Here is a 20,487-nt window from a genome sequence, read left to right on the forward strand (position 1 = left end):
TTTTGGCAAGAGGAACACAATGTTCCTATTGCAGAGTTGACCTAAATTCAGGAAAGAGCTTACTGATGTAGGCACGCTTAAATCTGCAGCCAGCTGGGTCATCATTGGGTAGGGAAGGGGTTTCTTCCTTCTCCAATTTTACAGAGTCAGCCCGAGCAGCTCTTTAAGAGCCCAACACTGAGGCTAGTTCCAATGGTGTTCTGAATTTGTGTAATCAGGCTCTGCTTAACCACAACTTCTGCCCGGATCTGTTCCCAGAACTAATCAACACAAAGAAACAACTGCGTGTCAGACAAGATCTGACCTGGATCCCTCTGAAATCTTGTCCACAGGATACTAGTACTGCTGGAGTGGAACAGTGAAGTCCTTTTGTCTTGTAAGAGAAGTCCTAGAAAAGTGGAAAGTAGTATGGGGAGCAGATTGAGGCCACGGGAAATGGGACACATTTCCTGAACACAGAGCAGTAACTGGTTGGTGTTAGACGCCATCTTCCACTCCCACAGCTGCCAAAGAGCTCTAGTTCACAAATCTGAATGGATCCTGCCTGCTCAAAGCACTTCATCAGCTCCCTTTCATCCATACATAAAACCCAAAACCTCTGCATAACACACAGGCCATTTATGATCAGGCCCATCTCTTTCCAGCCTCCTTTCCTATAGCTTTCCAGCCCTACTTGACAACTGAGCCATGCTGAACCGACTTCAGGTCCCAGAGCAAGTCCGGACCAGCTCTGGAGGGGTGCATCTGTATACCCTCCTGCCTCTGTGAGAAACTCCTCCCCTCCTCGTCTGCAGAGCGCATTTCTGTCCCTCCTCTGAGCCTCAGCCCAGCTCTGACCTCCTCTGTGAAACCTCCCTCTGCTCTTCCCGGCATCCCCCCACACCCCATGCTCTATGTACCTTTCTGCACTAAAGCAATCATCCCACCATCTGGACCCACTCTAGATGCTGGTGGTTTTATTTGTCACTGGATCGTGAGCTCCTCAAGGGCAGTGATGAAGTATGGTCCCTCATCATAACCCACTCTACGTAAGCACAAGGCTTATCTTCTGGAATGTGCTCAAAATGTTGGCTGAAGTAGTGAATGAACTCCATTTGCATTTTATCTCTGTGTCTAAACCAAAGAAAATCACACTTGTCTTCTCAGAAGAGGGAACATATTCAAATACCAAGAACTGCAGTTCCTGGTAAGACCTTTGAGAAAATGACGTTACCAACAGCAGCAACTGGAAACTCAGCAGAATGCTTAAGTGCTAAAAACAGAGTGAAATGGGCCAAGACTTGAACAGTCACGGTTTAGGGGGCCTGAAGGGGTAGAGGTGGGGGAGATTCCTGACTGTCTAAAGTTTAAGAATCACACACACACAAAAATAAAATAAATAAAGTTTAAGAATCACAAACAACTTCTTTCGTAAGAATTACATATATTTACATTGTGGATCTGAAATACATTTTCACAGGAGTTGCTGCTCAAATCCAAAGACTACCCAATCTGGAAACCTCCCCCAACTGTTAAAGCCAGCACTTCAGATAGGAGATAAGCTGTTTCCAGCTGGAGTGGCTTTGGAAAGCCTGCTCTAAAATGAAGTCATCTTGTTCTCGTCACTGTCCTCCCCCCCCAGCCTTCCTTCTGGGACCAACCCCCATCCTGTGACTCCCAAAGGAGGCTGCCCTCTCTAGTTCTCCATGAGGCTCCCTGGGTGCTTGGGGCTATGGGGAGGGCTCTTCAGCTTGGGCGTAGACAGGTGCTCCAACTCATAGCGTCCATTCTCAGAGGGCTTGTGTGTGATCTCCTTTATTCCCTCCTTCTGGCTCCTCTTGTGCTCAATAATCTGCTGGAGCTGGTGCCCAGCATATTCTGGCTTGGCAGTCAGCGGGCCAGCTGGCACAGCTACGCCAAGAACATCTGACACCATGTAGGGGCGCAGCCAGCCCACCAGAGGAGTGCTTCCAGGGCTATAGTGGGTCTGCTTGTGGTAGAAGAGAAGCCCATCTACCTACGAGAAAGAAAGCCAGGGATCAGAATGACTTCTGGGGCCACATGTTTGTAGGAGACCTATATGCACCGGGGTAGCTCTTGTGGTCCAGATCTTTTTTTCTGGGTCACTGCCAGAAGAAAAAGAGTCTTCATTTCTCACACATGAATTTCTCTAAATGAAGAAATGGTCTAGAAAACTAAATTTTAGAAAATAAAAACATAAAAAGTACTTTCCCATTTACAGGGTGCTTTCCTACCTACTATTTCACCCTCTTACCCACCATGGAAGTGTCTGGGAGATGGGGCTGCTCAGGCTCAGGGAGTTCTGGGGCCTCCCTCAAACACACAGTGAGTATGAAGCAGAAATTCAGCTTGAACCCAGGTCTTCTCTCCTCAAATCCCATGCACTTTCCACCACCTGGAGGTCTCTGTAGTGGAGGATGTGCTCCACACAGGGAACAAAGCAGGGGAACTGGACAAGCCCCTCCAAGACGCTGGACTGCTGAGTGCAGGGGAAACAGCCTGTCAAGAAGCCCTGCTCCCCAGCCACTGCTGGCTGCCTAAACCTCCCCCTAAATTGTCTGTGAGCTATGTTCTGGGAAAATCAGTTTTCCTCAACGGGAAGACCTCCCACAGTCCCATATTTTCTTTTCTGTGATTCAGTGACTCATCTCTAAAAAGCATTTATTGTCACTGGGGCATAAGGGTCATAAACAAAGATGGTGTTCTTACCACCTTCTTAACTGACTCCCAGAAATGAAGGCAACTCAGCCTTTGCCATTTCATCATTTGGGAAGCTGTGATCCTTTTAGCAAAATTATATCCAGTTCAAGCAAATACTTGCAGGTGACCAGGCAGAATTTTAAAGGACATCATGGGCAAAGGAAGTCTGTTTGTAGGGTAACTGCAGGTTCTGAGGATGACAAAAGACTGCCCAGGACTGAGGAGCTTCTGGGGACGTGAGACTTTCAGCACTAAAACCAGGGAAATCCTGGGCAACCTTGGACAAGTTGGTCACCCCACTGCCATGCCACTGCTCAGCAAGCACTGCCATCCCTGGGGACCATTTGCTCTTCGGAGGAAAGAAGGATTAGGAATTCACAGCCCTGCAGTCTGTCAGTCACAGAAGCCCCAGCTGTGGCAGTCAAACAAGGGGCCTCATTCTCTGGCTTGTAGCAGAAAGAGGCACACAAGAAGGACCTAGGAATGGAAGCCTCACCCCTCTCTGGGCCTCAGTTTCTCCATCTGTAAAATGAGGGAGTTAGATGAGCTGTCCTTTCAAGGGCCCTTACAGCTCTGGCATTCTGACTTAGCTGGCAGGGTGGCCCTGAGGCTATGAAAGGCCACGAGCACATTCTTTCCCAAGAGTCAGCTTTCAGCCCTTTTCTGATGCTTTGACACAGCAAAGTCAGAGGCTCTCTTAAGACTGTATAACCAAGTTTCTTGTGTCTTACAATCAGATCAGAGCAATAAAGACAATGGTTTTGTTACCTCAAAAGGGAAATCCATAGACAGCACCTTACACAGGCTCTCAGGGGTACAAGGGAAATTCTTTAGCCCTACAAATTTAAACTAAAACATAAATTAGAACAAAGAGTTAGTACATGTTACAAACAATATTGGTTCCAGCAACTGAAGAGCTATATCAAAGAAGAAAAGTTTTCAGTCTCATCCTCCCATACCCACTCCCCTCTACTTATCCTCTGAATTACTAGGTCAGGAGTTCTCAACCTTGCTTTATACAGAAGAACCATCTGGGAAACTCTTAAAAATTACTCATGCCCAAGCACCACCCCGAGATTCTGACTGAACTGCTCTGGGGTGGGATCCAGTCATTTTTTTTTTAAAGCTCTCCAGTTGATTCATGCAGTCAGGACTGAGAACCACTGCCCTGTGCTAGGTTTAGGGATTCTATGTTATTCTCCCAGCTCTATGACAGTTGCCCCTAATGAAGGACTGGTGAAGCCCCTTTCACAACAGCAAAAATTTTTACACTGAAGCAGTATACCAAAGTGATTAGGACTATGACAACCTCTGAGTCAGATTGCCTAGGTCTGAATCCCAGCTCTGTCAATCATTTAATCTCCATATGCCTCCATTTTCCCATCTGTAAAAAGGGATAATAAAAGTATCTACTTCATAGGATTGTTATGCAGATACAATGAGATAGTACCTGTAGCGCACACAGAACAGCATCTCAGAGAAAGTAGCACCCATGTTCCCTTTCCTCAGTGCATGTTCTTCTAGGACCTAATTGATAACATCACTGGAAGTACTGGTCCCATTTATTGTCCTGTAACTGGTTATCCAGTTGCTTTTAAAAATGCTGTAAGCAACCCAAGCAAATGCCAGTCTACAGGGCTTAACTAATAAAATGCAATGAAAATAACTGTCCCATATTTAATCAATGAGTGAATAGCGAAGACATTTGGGTTATCATCCTGGACTGTGGGACCTTGGGGAAGGCAGTCCCCTCTCTGAGCCTATATACTCATCTATAAAAAGAGGGGACTGACTAGATGAGGTCACTCTTAGATCAGATACAAAGGCAGAGGTTCTCAAAGTGTGGTCCATGGACCAGCAGTATCAGTTTCACTGGGGAACTTGTTAGAAATGCAAATTCTCAGGCTTTACCCCAGACCTACTGAATCAGAAATTCTGGGGGTGAGGCCCAGGAGTCTACATTTTACCAAGTCTCCAGAGGCTGCTGATGTATGCTACAGTTGGAGAATTCTAAATAGTGTTATTAATAAAAGCAGTTATTAGCATTTTATATCAACCACTGTTTACTGAGTGCTCACCGTAAGTATTATGCTAGAAAGACTTGTATATTTATATAATTTGGTTCTTAGAACAACCCTGTAAAGTAGGTATTATTAACCCTATTAAACAGATGAAGAAATTAAGGCCAAGTAAAGATATTAACTTAACCTGGTAATTGTTAAAGCGAAAACTGGAATCTGGATAACTGTTAAGTCCATACTTTTCCCACTATGCCATGCTGCCTCAATAAGAAAAAAAAAAAGATAATTTCATTCATAATGATTATATTTAGATAACAGACCAATCCAAACCAATCCCCATAAAGAACTCTGCAATTCTAACACCAGGCCTTACGGGATTGAGCTTGGTTTTCTCTCCCAGTCCTTCTTCTGGTAACTTTGAATGCATCCAGTAGAATCGGAAATCAGTCTGCCAGAGAAGAGAAAGAGAAAGATTAAAAACTGTTCACCTCAAACTCTAATACGAACAAAAACACCCTATTCTAAAAAGCTACCTGATGGTCAAAAGGTACAAACTTCCAGTTATAAGATAAGTAAGTACTAGGGATGGAAAGTACAACACAATGACAATAGTTAACTCTGTTGTCTGGTATATACATGACAGTTGTTGAGAGTAGATCCTAAGAGTTCTCATGGCAAGGGAAAAAAAACACTTATTTTTTTCTTTTCTTTTCTTTTTGGTATCTATATGAGATGATGGATATTAACTAAACTTACTCAGGTAACTATTGCAAAATATATGTAAGTCAAATCATTGTGCTATACACCTTAAACTTACACAGTGTTGCATGTCAGTTAAATTTCAATAAAACTGGGGAAAAAATAGCCACCTGATTTATGAAGACCTAAGCCCTTCTCTCACCCTCATTTCCCTTAAAACACTGCCATAAGGTCAAGAAGATGTTCACAAAATCTTTGAATATTTTTTCCTTAAAATCCAATAGGATTATTAATAGTAGTAATGCCAACATTTATCACTGAAGGCCTACTATGTCTCAGGCTCCATGCTAAGGACCTTACATACATAATCGTATTAATCCTCAACCATCCTCTGAGAATTGTATTATTATCATCTCCATTTTACAGGTGAGGACTCTGAGGCTCAGAGAGATTACATCACTCACCCAGGTGCAACAGAAATACTATGGGACCAGGACTCATCAACTCCAAAGCACATTATTTTATTTTACCTGAGGATTAGAAACTACTTTATAGCTGTAACTTCACATAAACTACTTTATTCCAAATTACTATTGATCTAAATTACTGATACATATGCTTCTGTTGTTATTTAGGGACTTTTCTTTCTTTTTTTTAATTTCCAAAACCAAAAATAAAAAACCCACAATCTTTCCTTTATATTGTCAAAATATAGGTGGCTTTAGTTATCAAATTTGTAGGTTGTAAATGCATGTTATGAAACATCCTTCAACAGAATTAAAGGAAAATATGTTCCCGAATGAATTTTTATTTTTTAATTTTTTTAATTTTTTAAAATTAATTAATTTATTTTTGGCCGCATTGGGTCTTCGTTGCTGCGCGGCCTTTCTCTCTCTTTTTTTTAAAAATAAATTTATTTATTTATTTATTTTTGGTTGCACTGGGTCTTCGTTGCTGCCCGTGGGTTTTCTCTAGTTACGACAAGCGGGGGCTACTCTTCGCTGTGGTGCACGGGCTTCTCATTGCGGTGGCTTCCCTTGTTGCGGAGCACAGGCTCTAGGCGCGCAGGCTTCAGTAGTTGTGGCACGTGGGCCCAGTAGTTGTGGCTCACGGGCTCTAGAGCGCAGGCTCAGTAGTTCTGGTGCATGGGCTTAGTTGCTCCGTGGCATGTGGGATCTTCCCAGACCAGGGCTCGAACCTGTGTCCCCTGCACTGGCAGGCAGATTCTTAACACTGCGCCACCAGGGAAGTCCCTCAACTGAATTTCTGAGTTCTGAGTTTTAGGCTTGGCTCTGCATTTGGGCAAGGTACTTAACATCTGTGGCTCTCAGCTTTCATATCTAAATGATGAGGAGTAATAACAATAGTACATACTTACTTTTTAAGAGTTGTTGTAAGGGATTCAATGAGACCATGCTCACAAAGTGCTTAGCAATGCAGGTCTTGGCTATTTTTTTGTTGTTGTTTTTGTTTTTTTATCTTTTGGCCACACCGTGCAGTATGTGTGAACTTAGTTCCCTGACTGGGGATTGAACCCATGCCCCCTGCATTGGAAGCGCAGAGTCTTAAACTGGACCGCCAAGGAAGTCCCTTGGCTATTATTTTTTGAATGAGATGCATGCTAGAATTCTGAAGTACCAGCACCTAGCATAATTTGGAAACCTAGCTTGGGGTAATGGCTACGGAAAGAAGCAGCCTGTGGCGATAACCTGTGATTCGGACACTTGGGCCTGCATGAGGATCGCCTGGAGGTTTATTAAAACATAAGTCCCATCCCCAGAGTTTCTGATTCAATAGGTCTAAGAATTTGCATTACTAACAACTTTCTGAGGCCACACATTCAACATTCTGAGAACCACTATGATAAACTAATTGACAGGGAGCACAAAAAACCCACCACTTTAAAACTGGGACAACGATGGGGAGCATAGGAGCAGAGATGGACCCTGTGGGGTGACCTAGCCTCTCTCTGATGACTGCCTCTGTCACTCGAAAGAATCACCAATCTGAGAAAAATGTTGTGGGAAGGTGAAACTTGAGGGGAGAATATTGGGTGGGGGGGCCTCTCCTCATTTGGAAAATCTCCTTCCAGAGCTAGCCCCTCAGAGATTCGAGGCCTTATGGTCATACCAAGGAGGCCCTGACATTTTCAGGGTCAAGATGTGGTTGGTGAAGGAGTGGAGGTGACAGAAGTCTATTTGATGGTGCTTAACATTCCACCTTCTCTTCCTTGTGCCGCCTGCACAAGGCAGCATCCCCTTCACCTGCAATCTTCCCTGCCAGCAAGCCTCCTACACTCTGGAGAGAGGGGAGGGGGCGGTTACAGCTTCTACAAAGTCCCAGCCTACCCCTACACTCTGTTTCTCCTTCCTCCCCTCAAGAATTGCTATGCTTCCCTTAGTTCCTCCTACCTCTTTTTATAAATGAAGCTAATTTTAACACACCCAAAGATGCAAGGAACATTAGACAATGTTCTTGATATACCACATCCTGTACACACCAAGAAGTTGGTCACGTACTAAACACACATGCTGAGCCACTTTCCTGGGAGGAGAGGAGAAAACAGGAGAAGACATGAGGGGAGTATCAGTCCTTACCTGGCAGTCATAAAAAGGGTGTCCCCGCCAGCACATCACGTCCAGAACGTAGTAGGTCTGGTTCACCTCACTGTAAATGCAGTCCAGAATGGTGTAGTCTGGAGACACAAAGCAGAAAGTCAGTATAGGGTAACCCCTCCCATCATGGTTCCCTCCACCACAATCTGGGGAGCCCCATCTTAGGGGCTTGGGAACTGAATCCAACAATCCTCAGTGCTCACAGCAAGCACCAGCACTACAGGACAAAGTTCTTCACAGCCTTTTCTGGCCACCTGGCACAGTCTAGGGGTGACCAGAGGTATGACAGCACAAGAAGGATCAAGGCAATGCCAAGTGTGAACTCTGAACCTTTAGATAAACTGGGACATTTACTCACCTTAGAGAAGCTCAAGTTTGAAGGGAAGTAATCTTCCATTTTAGTTTACAATTACTTTTTGAGTTCCTATCACAGGCACTGTGTTCTGTGGGGAATATTAACTATACGTAATCCCTGCCTTTAAGGAAGTTACAATCCAGTTAAGGAGATAAGATGATTACAGAGAAAGAACCAAGACCTGAATTATACAGCACAAACTAAGAAAAACGAGAGTTCCAGGAAATGCTTCATGGAAGAGATGGGATATGAACAATCTTTTGGGATCACAGGACTAAAATAACAGGGTAGAGGGGAGGTGGAAGCACATTTCAGGCTGGAGTAAAAAAAGCCAATAGAGGGCTCAGAACAGAGGACAGGAGTAACCACCAGCGGAGCCTGGGCAGGCAGAGGTGAGAGAACGGTTCTGCCAGCTCTGCCAACTCCTCACTGAATGACCATGGGCAAACCTTCGTGACCTTAGTCTCCTCGGCTGGGCCCAGGGGGGAGGAAGAAGCTAAGATTAGGACACCGAGAAAGGAGAAAAGGGAATTCGGCAGGAAGCCCCAGCAACAGCTTCTGTACGTTACACTTGGCCTTCTGGGGGTCCTTTCCCCAGAAAACTGCACCTGTCATCTTGTGATGGAAGTCCATGGGAAAGGTGCATTGACTTTAATTTAGGGGTTTATTGCCCAGCAGGCCTCACAAGTTGCAACTATTCTGCTACTGAGGAGGCCTGACCTTGAGGGAGAGCCCAGTGGGCAGGATATTACCTGTGCGCAGTTTCAAAGGTATGCTTTTAAAGTGGGTCTTTAAAACAACTAACTAAGCAACTAACCAAGCACTGATTATAAAAGTTAATAAAGAGACAATTGTATGTAGGTACCTTTTGTTGTTGCTGAGTTTCGCCTGTTGCCTCCTGGCAGAAGGGAAGAAAACCTGTTGACGCAGTAGCCACTCTTGGTGTAGGCACTGGTAGAACCCTGTGTGGACAATTACCATTCTTGTCAGGCATCAAAGTCTCCTCACCCTCTTGCTTCCACATTCTGCAGGGGTGCCATCAGCCCAAAGGTGGCTCTCATCAAATCCCTCCTGCAGGAAAGCGTTTCAATCCCCATGGCAGGGACAGCTGCTGTGGCAGATAAGGAACACAGAGTGTGCAGAGAACCCCTCCTGCTACAGGCCAGGCATGCTGGCGCAGGGGGCAGGAGCAGCTACTCACCCTGGCGGCCACAATAAGGGCTCTTTTTCCAACAGGGCACACGACCACAATCCATTCCTGACCCAAATCTGAAGGGACGTCAATTAACCACTCTGAGAGCATTAACTGGGAACACAAAAAATGGTGTTAAAAATCAACAGGGCTGTGCTGCTCCCATGTTTACAATGACAAAGAATTCATGTCCTATATATATAATAAAAATACAAGTAAAAGAATGAGAACAGAAAAGGGTGACAGTGGGACCTCCACCCCACTAGCTCTTAGTAGTCAACTCGTCTCCTGCTCCCCGTGAACTTCAACTTCTCACCTTCATTATCTGCATCCATACCCATTCTTACTACTTCACCTCCTGTATGGGGGGATAGGACCCTCTATCTTTCCTTACTTTGTCCACCCACCTACCATTATCACAACCATTATGTTCCAGGGGCTATACCTCAGAGATGAATCAAGTCCCTGACCTTGAGATGCTCTAAACTAGATCATTTCCCAAACTAGTGACCCAAATACTATACTAAAGGATGTTAGGAAAAGGATGTTACCTTAAATTAAAAAAAAAAAAAAGGGCTGTGGTGAAATGAATTTGAAAAAATTTACTCTTCCATTCATCACTGGTCCCTCCCATCTATACAAAGACTTTGGCCTATCAATTAATCCTTCCCACTGAATCGCTCATCTCTCCCATCTCTCCTTCCCCTTAGGCCACAAAATACTCAACCCCTAATCCTCAAAACCAAGGCAAAAATGAAAACCTTTTATCACTCTACATTTCTATTAAGATGTTCCACGTTCTCTCTTTTTTTAACTACTTCGTATTTCTTGCTGCTGCCTTCCCACCCACTCTGACACCCGCAGTCCAGATTTGCTACCTCACAGCCCCACTTGACCTCCTTGCAGCCAAGTACCTCTATTCCCTCACCTCCCCCTCCTTCCTCTACTCCTGGTGTAATGCTGCCAGTCACATCCTCCTCCCTGACACATGCTCCCTTGGCCCCATGACACAGTACTTTTCTGTTTTTCCTCCAAACATTCCTCCACACACTCCCCCAAAACATGTAGATAATCTTCAGGGGGCTGTTTTAGGTCCCCCTTCTCTTTTCTCTTAGATGCTGTCCCCCCGTGGGGGTGGAATTCATCTACTTCACTTGTCATTTCTAAGATGATGCCTCCTAAATCTCTTTTTTTTTTTTTGGCTGTGTTGGGTCTTTGTTGCTATGTGTGGGCTTTCTCTAGTTGTGGCGAGCGGGGGCTACTCTTCATTGCGGTGCGCGGGCTTCTCATTGCAGTGGCTTCTCTTGTTGCGGAGCATGGGCTCTAGATGTGCAGGCTTCAGTAGTTGTGGCACACAGGCTCAGCAGTTGTGGCACACGGGCTTGGTTGCTCCATGGCATGTGGGATCTTCCCAGACCAGGGCTCGAACCTGTGTCCCCTGCATGGGCAGGCAGGTTCTTAGCCACTGCGCCACCAGGGAAGTCCCCTAATTCTCTTCTTTTTCATCTCCAGATTTCTTTCCTTTCCTCCAAACCTATATTTCCAGCTGTCCACTTGCTATCTCTTTCTCTGTTGGTCCTCTCTGTACCTTAAACTCAGCATAGCCAAAACAGAATGCACTGGCTTCTGTTGCCCAAGTACTTCCCATCCCTGAAACACCCATCCTTCCCCTTCTGCATTCTGTGCCCTGTTAATATCATCACCTTCCTCTCTGTTATTCAATCTTAAACCCAAGGCATAATCAACACTCCCTTAAAGAATAATAGTAATACAACACCAAAAGCACAAATGACAAAACAAAAGATAGATAAATTAGACTACATCAAAATGTAAAACCTCTGTGCTGCCAAAAACATCATCAAGAAAGTGAAAAGACAACCCACAGAATGAGAAATATTTGCAAATCATGTATCTCCTAAGGAACTTGTATCTAGAATATATAAAGAACTCAATAATAAAAGACAAATAACCCAATTTTTAAACGGGCAAAGGATTTGAATAGACATTTCTCCAAAGATATATGAATGGCTAATAAACACATGAAAAGAAGCTCAATATCATTAGTTACTAGGGAAATGCAAATCAAAACCATGAAACACCACTTCACACCCACTAGGATGGTTATATTCAAAAGGACGGACAATAACGAGTACTGGCAAAGATGTGGAGAAACGAACCCTCAAACATTGCTGGTGGGAATGTAAAATGGTGTAGTCACTCTGAAAAATAGTCTGGTAGTTCCAGAGTTATCATATGGCCTAGTAACTCCACTCCCAGGTATATACCCAAGAGAAATGAAAACATACGTCCATGCAAAAACATGTAAATAAATGTTCATAGCAGCAATATTCATAATAGCCCCAAAGTGGAAACAACTCAGAAGGCCATCAACTGATGAATGGATAAACAAAATGTGGTATATCTATCTATACAACAGAATATTATTTGAAAAGAAATGAAAAGGAATGAAGTTCTAACACATGCTACAACATAAATGAATCTTGAAAACCTTTTGCTAAGTGAAAGAAGCCAGAAGCAAAAGGATGTATCTCATATGATTCCATTTATACAAAATGTCCAAAATAGGCAAATCCATAGAGACAGAAAGTAGATCAGTGATTGCTAGGGCCTGGAGGGAAGGGAAAATGGGGAGTGACTGCTAATGGGTGTGAAAATATTCTAGAATTAGATACTGGTGATGGTTGCACAGCTCTGTGAATTACTACAAAAATACTGAATTGTACCCTGTAAATGGGTGAATTGTATGGTATGTGAATTATATCTTAATATGGCTGTTTAAAAAAATAGCAGTAGCAACTAATACTGTGGGGCATTCATTATGGGCTCTGGGCTAGGTATTTAAGGTACACTATTTCAATTAATCCTTCTAACAATCCTATGAGATAGGTACTATTACGATGTCCCATTTTACAGATAAGAAACTAGAGACTTAGACTGGTTAAGTAACTTGCCCACGGTCAACACAGAGCCTGACTTTGAGGTCAGTCTATGCGACCTGAGCTTAAACCCTTATCCGCTTCTCATATTGCCTCTCCTAGCCATAAATTCTGTTCATTCCACCTGGAACATCTCTCATACTCATGACCTCTTTTCCTTCCCACTTTCACTGCCCTTAGCACTCATTAGATCTTTTAGCAAACCTAAGCCCCCTACCACAGTCTCTCTCTTCCAGGCCTTCCTACACTGATGTGGTAGTCATCACATGAAGTCCCACCTCTGCCCCTGGCTCAAAAAGTCTCGGTGGTTCCTCACAATCTAGACCCAGAGTCTAAAACCCTGTACATATTTCTGCTATACTCTTCCCCCAACCCTATGTTGCTCCATCCTCACACACCCTCTGCACACCCCTCCTGAACACATCATATATTCTTCTCCCACCTCTGGGCTCTTGCTCAGCCTGATCCTGCTGCCTGCAATGCCCTGAAATGCTCTGTACCTCTGCCTGTCCTACCCATGTTTCCAAACTGCCTCCTCTTTCATTAACCTTTTCCTGACTTCACAACCCTGCTTCCTTCTCTGTGGGAAGTTAATTTCACTTTTTTATTGCAAAAACCATAATCTACACTTATTAGAGGAGTGCATGGGCTATTTCTGGCCCATGTCTATCTTTCCCTGAGAATAGCCTAGCTTAACATAGAACAGGGCCTTCAACAATGCTTGCTCGGGGGGGACTTTCCTGGTGATCCAGTGGCTAAGACTCCGCACTCCCAATGCAGGGGGTCCAGGGTTCGATCCCTGGTCAGGGAACTAGATCCTGCGTGCCACAACTAAAGATCCCACATGCAGCAACAAAGATCCTGCGTACCGCAACTGAGACCCAGCACAGATAGATAGATAGATAAATAAATATTTTTTAAAAACCCCAACATTCTATTTTAAACAAAAACAAAACAAAACAATGCTTGCTCGGGACTTCCATGGTGGTGCAGTAGTTAAGACTCTGCGCTTCCACTGCAGAGGGCATTGGTTCGATCCCTGGTCAGGGAACTAAGATACCACATGCTGTGCAGCATGGCCAAAAAATTTAAAAAAGAAAAACAAAAAAAAAACAATGTTTGCTCAACAGAACTAAACTGTACTTTGTCATAGAAGATGTCTGTGCTATATTTGAGGCAGAGAAAGAGGATGGGAGTGTGTGCACCCAGGAACCATATTCTTAAGGTGGAAGAGGATTCTGAAGTGACAAGACACTTGGGTTATAGAGGTAAGTATACAACAGCAGGGTAGACCCCCAGCCCCACTCAGATACATGCCCTGCCTTCTGGAGAATAACTGGATTGCCTAGAGCACTAGACAGTCTCCATGCCTGCTTCACCTATGGCGCCACAAGCCACACTGGTTTCCTCTCTGGAATCAACAGGGCACTTAGTCAAGTTTGTTATAGTGATCTGTTGTTTCATGGTCTCAACCTCACCTAGGCCAACTGGCTGGCCTGGGGTGGCTGGGCAGGCTCCCAGTATTCAAGGACGTCCAAGCTCCTACCACCTGAGTGTGAAGACCCAAGGCTGGCATGTTAGTCCACCACTTGGGAAAGACTACCAGCTTGGGAGGTGGGGTGGGGGACAGTGCTGGGCTGGGCAGGCCTGATCCAAAACAGCTGTATAATAACTAGTAAAGAATGGCGTCCGCTAGCATATCAGTAGCTCAGGGACTTTTTGCAGCAGGCCGGAAGCCTTTGCTAACAGCATGGGGTAATGATTCCCAAACCCACTACCCAGACTCTATCAGTGACCCCCCATCAGCTCACAAAACTGTAAGTCATCTCTTTTCATCTCATAACTTTTATGTACATCAGCACTTTCGTTGTAGATCCTATTCCTTCTTCCTGCCTCATCCTCCTCTTTAGGGCAAGTAAAGAGCTTTGACTGCACAGTAAAGGGAGCAGGACCAGCTGCGCCTAATCTCCTCTGGACCACTCACTTGATTAGCATAGAGTTTTGGTAACTTCTTGCCAGTGTCAATGTCCATTTCCTCATCATCTTTCTTTTCTTCTTCTTCCTCATTCTCCGTCCCTGTCCAGTCATCTTCAGCCAGTCTTCTGGCATGGTTCACATAATCCAGCCGCTTTCTGGGAAAAGAAAAGGCATAAGGACAGGTCTTTACATCTTATAGGAAGACACCCTGCAATGTGACAGATGTAATTCAAAGTCTCCAAATTCAAGAGCAACTTGGGAATTGTGGTGGGGGTAAGAGATGACAGAATTTCCTTTGTAAGCCGTTAACTAGTGACCACCTCCTCACAGATCCTAAATAGGAAACCCCCTCTGAACACACTCGGCTTTCCTCAGTTTCCTAAGAATAGGCAAGGTACAATATTTAAAGGAATTCTCAGGGTTCGCTAGTGGCTGATCCTACTCCCACCCACCCCACCCTAGACTCCCATCTCCACCCCAGGTGAGAGCTGACACTTCCCTGCCTGGCAGATACACCATCTGAAGGCTCCCAGGGATTGCAGAGAGGAAACACCGAGATGCAGTGAGAAGTTTGAGACAAGGACAGCTTCTGGGACTTTCTGAGGAACAGCCAGACCTTTCTGCAGTTCCTAACTTTCAAAAAAGTCCACTTAGAAAAAACTAAGGAAATCTGAGTAAAGAAGTATGGATTTTAGTTAACAATAATGTATCAATATTTGTTCATTAGTTGTAACAAGTGTACTATAATATAAGATGTTGGGAATTCCCTAGTGGTCCAGTGGTTAGGACTCGGCACTTTCACTGCCGTGGGCCCAGGTTCAATCCCTGGTCGGGGAACTAAGATCCTGCAAGCTGCTCAGCGTGGCCAAAAAAAAAAAAAGAGAGAGGAACTTGACATCTAGAAGACAGATTTGGGAGGGAGACTTTTCACCACATACTTTTTAAAAAAAATATTTATTTTTGGCTGCGTTGGGTCTTCGTTGCTGCATGAGGGCTTTCTCTGGTTGTGGTGAGCGGGGGCTACTCTTCGTTGTGGTGCGTGGGCTTCTCATTGTGGTGGCTTTTCTTGTTGCGGAACACAGGCTCTAGGCACACGGCCTTCAGTAGCTGTGGCACACAGGCTTAGCTGCTCCGCAGCATGTGGGATCTTCCCGGACCAGGGTTCGAACCCGTGTCCCCTGCATTGGCAGGCGTATTCTTAACCACTGCACCACCAGGGAAGTCCCTTCTCCATATACTCCTTTTTTTTTTTTTTTTATAATGAGAGCCTCTGGGAACTACAGTTTTGTCTTTTTTTTTTTTTTTTTTTTTTAATTTATGGCTGTGTTGGGTCTTCGTTTCTGTGCGAGGGCTTTCTCTAGTTGCGGCAAGTGGGGGCCACTCCTCATTGCGGTGCGCGGGCCTCTCATTATCGTGGCCTCTCTTGTTGCGGAGCACAAGCTCCAGATGCGCAGGCTCAGTAATTGTGGCTCACGGGCCTAGTTGCTCCACGGCATGTGGGATCTTCCCAGACCAGGGCTCGAACCCGTGTCCCCTGCATTAGCAGGCAGATTCTCAACCACTGCGCCACCAGGGAAGCCTCCATATACTCTTTTATGTACTGTGAATTTTGAACCATACGAACATATTACCTATTCCGAATTAATCACAATTTTTAAAAACTGGGGGTCGGGGGAATGGGTGATCTGAGAATGTAATCTGCAAGCAACCCAGAGGCCACAGGGAACCATCTCTGCTAAACACATCTAGTGATGAAGCAGTGGGCCAAATGCAGCTGTTGATAGTTCCTCCTAATCCTTAATTCCTTACCCAGAAGAGGCCTGTGTTGCACTGAGAATAAAAGGATAGGCCCTGCCTTCAGAGCGGCCCAGCCTCAAACACTCCTATCCTGCAATCAATCTCTCTTTCCCTGTTTGCTCATCTTGGTATTGAGACCGAAGTGTATGGAAGACATTTCCTCAGATTCCCTGTGGAATCATTTGTCTTGAATTCCCAAGGGCTCCACAGAAACATCTGGACTGAAGGAAGACAGGAAGCCCACACCAAAGCCAGGAGTCAGACTGCAGGAGAAGCCACACAGGGAATGTGGGGAGTGGAAGTATGGGAGTGGCTTTCACAAGTCCCTAAACTACAAAGCTCAGTACTGCTGCCAGGAAAAAAGAAAAGAAAAATTTAACCAGAGAATTGAGCTTTTGCTTTCAAACTTCGGTCTCTCCCTACTCCCTCATTTTTCCCAAGCTCTGGGTGTAAAGGACATCTACCTCTGCCAGGTTTTACCCCTCCCAACCTTGTGGGCAAGAAGAACAACCTACAAAGGGTCCACTTTGAAGGTGGCTCTGTGGAGACAAGCCTAGAGCCTCCTGAATGGTTCACAGCTCCCAGCCTACAGAGAGAAGCCAAGGAGTTAAAGTATCCCTTACGATTTCTGCAGTTCCAGTAACCGGCGGCGCCGCTCACTCTGCTCCAAGGAACTGTACTTGGACTTGTACTGGGACAGGCGGGGGTGTGGGGCAGCTGTGCTGTTCAGATCTTGAGACACAGAAAAGCTACTAGCCAGGGCTTGACTCAGCTCTTCCATCTTCCCTACAAAGGAAAACATCAGAAAATTGTTCAATCGTTTCGTATCACCTTTCGGGTACAGGCAGTTATGGTGTAACATGATGGCTACATCCCTAAAAAACCTCACTTAATCCAAAATCACAATTATTTCTATGGGAAAAAAAAGAAGTTAAAGGGTAAGTGAGTTACATATGAGCAGTAATGTTTTTCTCACAGATATTTTAATAATGAGCATTTTGATAGCTCTGAGTGTATAAACTTCAACATCAATCAAACTCACCTTGTGATTGAATCTAACTTTTACTCTTTGTCATCATTCACCAGGGACCCTGTCATTAATTCCTTCTTATTATCATTGACATGCAGTGATGTGATCAAGTATCTAATTTTTTCCTGAATAGTTCTAAAAAGCTGTTACTCAATAACTAATGTAATTTTCTTTTTTAACATTTTTTTTTTTTTAATGTAGGGCTTCCCTGGTGGCACAGTGGTTAAGAATCCACCTGCCAATGCAGGGGACACGGGTTCAAGCCCTGGTCCGGGAAGATCCCACGTGCCGCGGAGCAACTAAGCCCATGCACCACAACTACTGAGCCTGCGCTTTAGTGCCCGCGAGCCACAACTACTGAAGCCCGCACACCTGGAGCCCGTGCTCTGCAACAAGAGAAGCCACCGCAGTGAGAAGCCCACGCACAAGGAAGAGTAGCCCCCGCTCACCGCAACTAGAGAAAGCCCGCACACAGCAACGAAGATCCAAGGCAGCCAAAAATAAATAAATAAATAAATAAATTTAAATAAATAAATAAAATATGTAATTTTCTGATGCAAGTTTTATCTGATTGGCTGTTTAGTTCTCCAATAAATGCCAACTCACATCAAGAAAATTTAGCTCCAGGAGAAGTACTGGTTCTGGAGCCCAAGGAGGAGGACAAGAGGAGCCAAAAACCCAAACCTGGCAGTTATTTTCTTGCTTTATAGTTTGTTTATTTTCTTGTTTGGGGTGGGCAGAAGGAAGGTTTCAGGGTTACCTATGCAGAACTCATTTCGAAAAGAGCTAGAATATGGAAGGCTGCCTCCCAGTTAACACCAGCTGCTCTAGAAAATGTGAAGGACGGACATGTGGTACATTTGGGAGACAGAGAGTAAATCATATGGGAGACAGACTACCAAGGGCCACCCTGAAGAATGGGAGTGGAGAGAAAGATGTGAATTCACACTTCACTCACCCTTCCGTGAATGAAGGTATGAGGTAGCACAGGAGCTTACCCAAGGATTAAATGTGCACCTCAAGGAATTCCCTGGCAGTCCATTGGTTAGGACTCTGTACTTTCACTGCCAAGGGCCCAGGTTCAATCCCTGGTGGGGGAACTAAGACCCCATAAGCCGCCACGGCCGGAAGAAAAAAAATAATTAATTAAAAAAAAAAAAAAAGTGTGCCTCAGACTGCAAGAAAATAGGAACATTTGGGAGAAATTTGACTCACACACCTGGGCTGGCCCAACCCTTCAAGTTCTAGTATAAACCAGAGAGCACCACCAGTGCTTAAACTCCACCCCAGTCCAGGTCCCAATGCTCTGACCCTCAAAACCAACAGGTTCATTGCAGAGCCTCCACAGTTAAAAATACAACTCTATGGGCCTCTACTTGGCAAAGAGTTACTTTCCATTGCACACTTGAATTCAGATTTTACGGCATTAAACTTTTTTTTTTTTAACGCCCGTACCATGCGGCTTTCGGGATATTAGTTCCCAGACCAGGGATCGAGCCCCCAGAGTGAAAGCGCCGAGTCCTAACCACTGGACCACCAGGGAATTTCCTAGATTTCTTTTTTCTAATTTGAAAGGAACTTTTTTGTTTGTGTGGTTAAAAACGCATGACATAAAATTTACCACTTAACCATTTTTAAATGTACAGTCCAAACGTGTTAATTACATTCACATTGTTGTGCAAGCAATTTCCAGAACTCTATTATTCTTGCAAAATGGAACCTTTATACCCATTAAACACGAAAAAAACAAAAACAAAAAACCCACCTTTTTAAAACTTAAGATTAACATATTATCAGTGTGGATTTGAGGTGTGTCTTAACATGTATGTTATGCAACCTGGGTGGCCATTCATAGTTGAGGCTGGGTGATGAGTACTAGGATCCTAAATGGTATGCTATTTTCTGTATTTTTCTGTCCTTTTGTGTAAGTTTGAACACTTCCATAATAAAATTTTTAAAAAATTCATTATGTCTTCAGCTTACCAAAGTAATGACCCAATCTAAAATACATTTATTAGGCCTCATCATGCTTTATCTCGGTGTGGGTTCATGCTCTGCCAAGAAGCATAAAATCCTTCTTAAAATTGATGCCTTGGATACTGGGGCGGCTGCCTGTACCTCCCTTTATGGCTGTCCTTGGCTGGCTCCTGCTCTTTCAACCCATTCTTCGGAGGATGATGACTCCAAGGGTTCTGACCTGGCGGTCTCATCCTCCACCTGTATCCACCCTCTAACTCCCAATTTCCGACCCACCCAGGCCCCTCCCCCGAGCTCCAGACCCCAACTGTCCCCCGCTACGGCCTCTTCCTCCTCTCCCTCCTCCTCCCCCTGCGGGGGCGCCCCGCCTCGAATCCCCCAGCCAGGATCTAGGCCTCCTCGGCGTCTCCCACCGGGCTTCAGTTCGGCCGGGGGAACTGAACTCCACTCGGCCGCCCTCCCCGCCACAGCCGCGCACAGCTTTTCTCTATGGATGGGGTCATCAAGGCCTTGCATGATTCGCCCCTCCCCCACAAAGAAAATCCCAGAGGGGTCCTGGCCCGACAGCCTGGAACTGAAGAGTGGAAGCGCGCCCAAGGAGAGGCCCCGGCGTCGCTCTGCCCCTTCAGGTCATGTCTCGGGAAGCCGGGAGTGTGCAGCTGGCCACAGAGAGTTACAGTCGGGCGCCCAGGGGCAGTTCGGGAGCCGGCGGGGCCCAGGCTAGAACCGAGGACTCACCAGACCGAGGTGACAATTCCACGCGCAGCCGCCAACGCCGCCGCCGGGGACCGACCAATCAGCTGCCTTGAGAGAGCCGGCCCCGCCCCCTTGGCCGCCGCCGCGCCGCCGGGCTCACCCACCTAGCGCGGGGAGTTTCCGGCTCCTCCGGACGTGGAGAACGCCGGGAGTTCTTCCGCGGTTCTGTCACGGACCTGCGGTTACTTCCGCCCTCAACTACCGGGGCTTTTCCAGTCCGCCTGGGCGGGGGTCCTCCTTCTGCTTTTGTGTTGCTACCCTCCTGCAAGGTGACTTGGCCGGGCCGAAGCCTCACTGCTGGGCACAAGCTTCTCCGGGTTACTTTCGCCAATAGCTGGAACCCCGATCTCGTGGCCGGGCGTTCAAGGCCCTCCAGGACCTGGGTCCTGCCGCCTCCGGACCAACAGTCCG

The 20,487-nt window shown here is 45.5% G+C and overlaps 1 protein-coding gene across 3 annotated transcripts; it reads right to left on the bottom strand.

Moving 5' to 3' along the window:
- Nucleotides 1–1,370: 1,370 nt before the first annotated feature.
- On the bottom strand, nt 1,371–20,208 carry SNUPN (snurportin 1). 3 transcript variants are annotated; one of them, XM_082387045.1, is made up of 9 exons: nt 20,059–20,208; nt 16,937–17,099; nt 14,524–14,671; nt 9,592–9,696; nt 9,256–9,352; nt 8,018–8,115; nt 5,095–5,169; nt 3,469–3,549; nt 1,371–1,996 (listed from the first exon to the last, which is right to left on the bottom strand). In XM_082387045.1, the coding sequence occupies exons 2-9, from the start codon at nt 17,092–17,094 to the stop codon at nt 1,676–1,678; spliced, it is 1,083 nt and encodes a 360-aa protein (XP_082243171.1). In that variant the 5' UTR covers nt 17,095–17,099; nt 20,059–20,208; the 3' UTR covers nt 1,371–1,675. The 3 variants fall into 3 exon arrangements, with proteins under 3 accessions (XP_082243171.1, XP_082243170.1, XP_082243172.1); XM_082387044.1 differs by lacking the exon at nt 20,059–20,208 and adding an exon at nt 19,327–19,347; XM_082387046.1 differs by lacking the exons at nt 3,469–3,549; nt 20,059–20,208 and adding an exon at nt 19,327–19,575.
- Between the last annotated feature and the right edge of the window lie 279 nt (nt 20,209–20,487).

Source organism: Balaenoptera borealis (assembly GCF_965194805.1).
Source record: "Balaenoptera borealis genome assembly, chromosome: 3".
In the NCBI taxonomy this organism is placed as follows: Eukaryota; Metazoa; Chordata; class Mammalia; order Artiodactyla; family Balaenopteridae; genus Balaenoptera; species Balaenoptera borealis.